The sequence below is a fragment of the Phasianus colchicus genome, chromosome 9 (assembly GCF_987193195.1).
Source record: "Phasianus colchicus chromosome 9, bPhaCol1.hap1.1, whole genome shotgun sequence".
NCBI lineage: Eukaryota > Metazoa > Chordata > Aves > Galliformes > Phasianidae > Phasianus > Phasianus colchicus.
In genome coordinates, this window is record NC_143444.1 from 10,023,867 (window position 1) to 10,028,497 (window position 4,631).

The 4,631-nt window shown below is 48.0% G+C and overlaps 1 protein-coding gene across 1 annotated transcript; it reads left to right on the forward strand.

The window, feature by feature from the left end:
- Positions 1-871: 871 nt before the first annotated feature.
- On the forward strand, positions 872-3,709 carry RGS2 (regulator of G protein signaling 2). The gene is made up of 5 exons (XM_031595504.2): positions 872-1,031; positions 1,153-1,254; positions 1,351-1,412; positions 2,173-2,339; positions 2,741-3,709. Exons 1-5 carry the CDS (start codon positions 916-918, stop codon positions 2,933-2,935), a joined length of 642 nt encoding a protein of 213 aa, XP_031451364.1. The 5' UTR covers positions 872-915; the 3' UTR covers positions 2,936-3,709.
- The last annotated feature ends 922 nt before the right edge of the window (positions 3,710-4,631 follow it).

Here is a 4,631-nt window from a genome sequence, read left to right on the forward strand (position 1 = left end):
CCATATCTCCTCAGTTCTGGGACAGGTCTAGAGATGATGACATCCCCACCTCCTTGGGCAGCCTGTGCCACTGCATCACCGCTGTGTCCTAATACCTAACCTGGACCTCCCCTGCAGCAACACGAGGCCATTCCTTATCCTCACACGTGCTTCTCCTTGGCAAGCTCCCACCTGGGATGCTCCAGCACGCAACAGGCAGCACTGCTGCATCCTTGTTTAAACGCTTTCAGATATTAAATAGAGCTCATTTTCACCTAAGGCAAGGTGCCCTGGCACAAGGCTGCGGAGCGATGTTGCGCTGCCCTGCAGGCGGTGCCCTGGGAGCCAGGCACGGGCTCACACAAAGAAGCAGGAGCGTCTGTGAGGAGCCCCGCGCTGTTCCGAGCCCAAAGTGTCGTGACGCGAGCGGCCGGTAGGGGGCAGCACCGCGGGGAGCAGCTGCGCGGTGCGGCGGGGGAACGGCGGGCGGCAGGAAAACCGTGCTCAAATTTATGGTTACTTCGGGTTGTTGGTTTATTTTTATTTTTTAAATAAAGGGGCCCACCTTTCTCCTTTTCTTCTGTGCTCAGAAGCCTGTCTTGCCTTTACAGACCCAAATCTGCAAAACGGGACGGCGCCTAGGGAGGGGTGTGAGGAACAACCGAAGAGCAAGAGGTTTAAAAATAGAACGGAGAAACAGTTTTTAAAAGAGAGAGAATGAAAGAAAATAGTTATTTAAAAATAAAAGAGGACGGGGACGGGGGGGGAAGGGAGGAAGAAAAGAGTAAAGCGAAAAGTAGCTCTGGGGGTGGGAAAGGAAAAAAAAAAAAAAAAAAGAATAAATCAATATGGAAAGGCCTCGCCATGCGGGGCGGGGCGCGGGGCGGGGCGCGGGCTCTATATGGGGCGCGCGGCAGCCGGGCGGCCAGCGGGGCGATGCAGAGCGCGGTGTTCGTTTCGCTGCCGCAGGACGGCGGGCGGATGGAGCGGGGCAGCCGGCGGCGCGCGGAGCTGGACGAGGCGGACAAGGGCAGGATGATGAAGCGCACCATGTGAGTGGTGGCGAACGGAAGGGCTTCTCTCTTCTGCTCGCAGCCTGAGGGCGGCTCTCGGGAACGGGGTGAGGTCGGTGCGTGAGGGCTTCGTTGTAAATGAGCGTCTTTGTTCTTTCAGCATTAAAGACTGGAAGAAGAAGCTGAGTTATTTCCTGCAGAACTCTTCCCGTTCTAGCAAAATGAAGTCCAATAAAGCGAGCAAACACCACACGTACTTCAGGTGAGTTATGGCAGTAGATAACTCAAGTGCTGCACAAAATAAGCAGCAAACCTCGAGCAGTGTTCTCACGTTCTGTTCTCTCTCTGCCTCACACAGACCTTCCCCCGAGGAAGCCCGGCTGTGGTCAGAAGCCTTCGATGAACTGCTGGCTAACAAATGTAAGTTGGTCTTCAGGCCGTAGTGGTTAAGAACAAAGCAGGGGAGAACCTGGTGTCGTTTAGCGATCGCTTCCCTGCGTGTCACTGCTGTACCTTTCTCTATAAAGTAATATTAAAACTATTAAAACTCCCCACTGTGGAGTATTGCAGCTGTAGACTTTACCTATTCAGCCTGGTTTTGCCAAAAGTGCCAAGCACTGTTTTTCACTTGCTCTCTATACAAGACAAATCCATTCTTATAATTCGAGAAGGATTCTGCGATGCAGAAGTCCACTGATCTTTATTTCTTTTTATGGGGAGGATTTTTTGCTGGAAAAAAGCACTCAACAGCACTGCAATAAAGACTAAGAGCTGATATTGCCATTTGCTCATTGAACTTCTGAGTCATCCTTTCCATTGCAAAAGTGTTCCAGGGGTTTGTTGTGCTGTCAGGAGTATTTGCTCCAGCATAAAGGTTAATGAGGACGATCCCATCTAGAGATCTTATGTAGCATATCTATAGGTGTCATAAGGGTACACAGTGACTGGAAACAGCTTTCAGTTTTGTGTTCACATAAAATTGGCTGACTTGAAGCCTGCCAAGCTGTTAGGGTTAATTTGCTTGCAATGTAGGTTTCTTACTGCCTTGACATTTCAGAAGGGACCAGAACTACAGAAAAATATTTTGCTAGGAACAGATGTGACAAATTGGTAAATTCAAGATGCCTGGAATACTTAATTGATGTGGTTTGCTTTTCTTTTCCCCCCCTCCTTTCCCTAGATGGTGTTGCTGCTTTCCGAGCTTTTCTGAAGTCTGAGTTCTGTGAAGAGAACATCGAGTTCTGGCTGGCATGTGAGGACTTCAAGAAAACCAAATCCCCTCAGAAGCTGACACTGAAAGCAAAGAAGATCTACAATGACTTCATTGAAAAGGAGGCTCCCAAGGAGGTAAGGAAAGCACAGAAGCGTTGCCCTGTTGTGTGTCTTTAGCCCCACTTCATTTCTCTGAACTTGTAAGATACAGGTGCCACAAATGCATTGTGCACAACTCTTCCCTGGATGCCTTCTTTCCACCAAGGTGGAAAATGGCACAAATTGTATTTCAGTTTCCATTTTAGCTGGGGGGAAGGAGGGAAGAAAAATCAGCCTTGTCAAACATCTGTAACGTTTGGGTTTGGAACCAAAATACGGCATACCTGAGTTACTCCAAATTTTTATAATAAAGAAATGGTTTAAAAGAAACTACACCAATTTAGCCCTGAAGCAAAAGGACTCTCATCCTCCTCAGCAGTGCTGTGCTTGTTGGGATTCAGTTCTCGGAAAGTAAGCATCCTTTCTTTGCATTTCAGATAAACATCGACTTCCAGACCAAGAACATGATAGCACAGAACCTCCAGGAAGCCACACACACCTGCTTCAGTGCTGCACAGAAAAGAGTTTACAGCCTCATGGAGAACAATTCATACCCACGGTTTCTGGAATCGGAGTTCTATCAGGAGCTGTGCAAGAAGCCTCCCATCACCAGAGCTGCCCAGGGGACATGAGTGCAGAGCAAGGAGATGCCTCTCAGCTACCAAGGAACCGAGCTGGCTTGGCAGCATCCTGACCTGAGAGACTGAGATAGGAGCACTCAGTTGGTTTGCCACAGCTTAAGGACTGATACTGACTTGGTGCAAAGCTGGTGGCAAAGGACACTGTTGGAAGGCATTTGTGGCTGGCAGGAGTGCACCAGGCTGGTGATGCTCTTCTTGGAGTGCTGCAGTAAAGGTGCCTCTATGCATCAAACTGAGCTGTGCCATGTGACACGCTCCTTGTCACAGCCGTGGTGTTGTACAGCAGGTCAGCACAGAGCTGCCCTTCTGCAAGCAGAAGCACAAGTCTGTGCAGTTGAGCAGTGCTGGGAACATGAGTCATGTATAGATTCTGGGTTTTTTCCTGAACATCAACCAGTACTGCTGTCATCAGTTCCTTGGTGTTTCAACACCATTTGTTTAAGCTGACATGGGCTGCAAAGAGATATACTGGGTTTGTGTGGTTTGCAGGCACTGCTTCCATCCTCACTGCTGTGCAAGGAGGGGACAGCCAGTTCTGCTCCAGGAGGAATGGGCTGTGCAGCTCAGCCTGCAGGGCTGGGCATGGCAGCAGGGCTGCACAAGGCTGGGCAGAGGGCAAAGCCCAGCCATGGTGAACAGGATCTATACAGTATTATATTTATATATGGATTATGATTGTGTTGAATACTGCAATATGTCATAATTCTGTTTGAGATAGCAAGCTTCAGTGAAGTCTTACTGTTTTTAATAAACTATTTTGATACAAAGCTGTGTTTGTTGCTTGTTTTGCACACGCAAACAAACTGGCACTCATCTGAGTGAGGTATCCTGCAGTAACCACTCTTACAAGTGCCATCTCCACTATTTTAACCTATTAGCTCTTAATCTACAAGGCAAGTTAGTGCTTCTAACATAGTAAAAACCTTAAGAGCTTGAAAGCTTTGATAGTTTTCATAGGGAGGTAGACTCTATCTCTACAACAGTGCAAGGTTCATATATGGCTGGACATTTCAGATCAGCCAGAAAGCAGCAGCATTGCTGCTGGAACTCACAGCCATGGAATACAGGCACCTACAGTGCAGCAGCACATCTGCTCCTGCTCGAGACTTCTGCTTCAGACAGGGCTTCATTTCCAGGCTGCAAAGCAGTGCAAAGGTAACATTTTACTGCTTGCTGAGCAAGCACACTTTAGCAGGAATCTGGTCATTCATATTGCATGGGTGCTTGATTCTTCTGTTTGGCAATGTCCAAAACCAGCACCTCCAGCAGTCCCACAGATAGAATCCCTGACTTGCTACTTCTACGACTTCTCTGAACTCAAGGTCTGCTCACATCTTGGCTTCAGCTACTTCTCCCACTCTCATCATATCACAGCTTCACCTGCTTGGCTCACGTATACAGCAGTCACTTCTCCAGGGATCCACTTCTCCAAGCATCAAGAAAAGCCTCACTACAGCATTTTATATTTCAGCTGTATATCAAAAGCAGCTATTCTATGCATGTGTATACAAACTGCAGGATTTGCAGTTTACACAGCAGTGTACACATTCTACTGTCTCTAGACAGAAAGAAACAGTCCCAGAAACAGGGCTCTGTGAGACCTGTGAGAGCTGGCTCTCCCACAGTGAAACTTGTGGATCAGTTTGGTTATACCCACATAGAACAAGCACAATAAAAAAAGACTCTG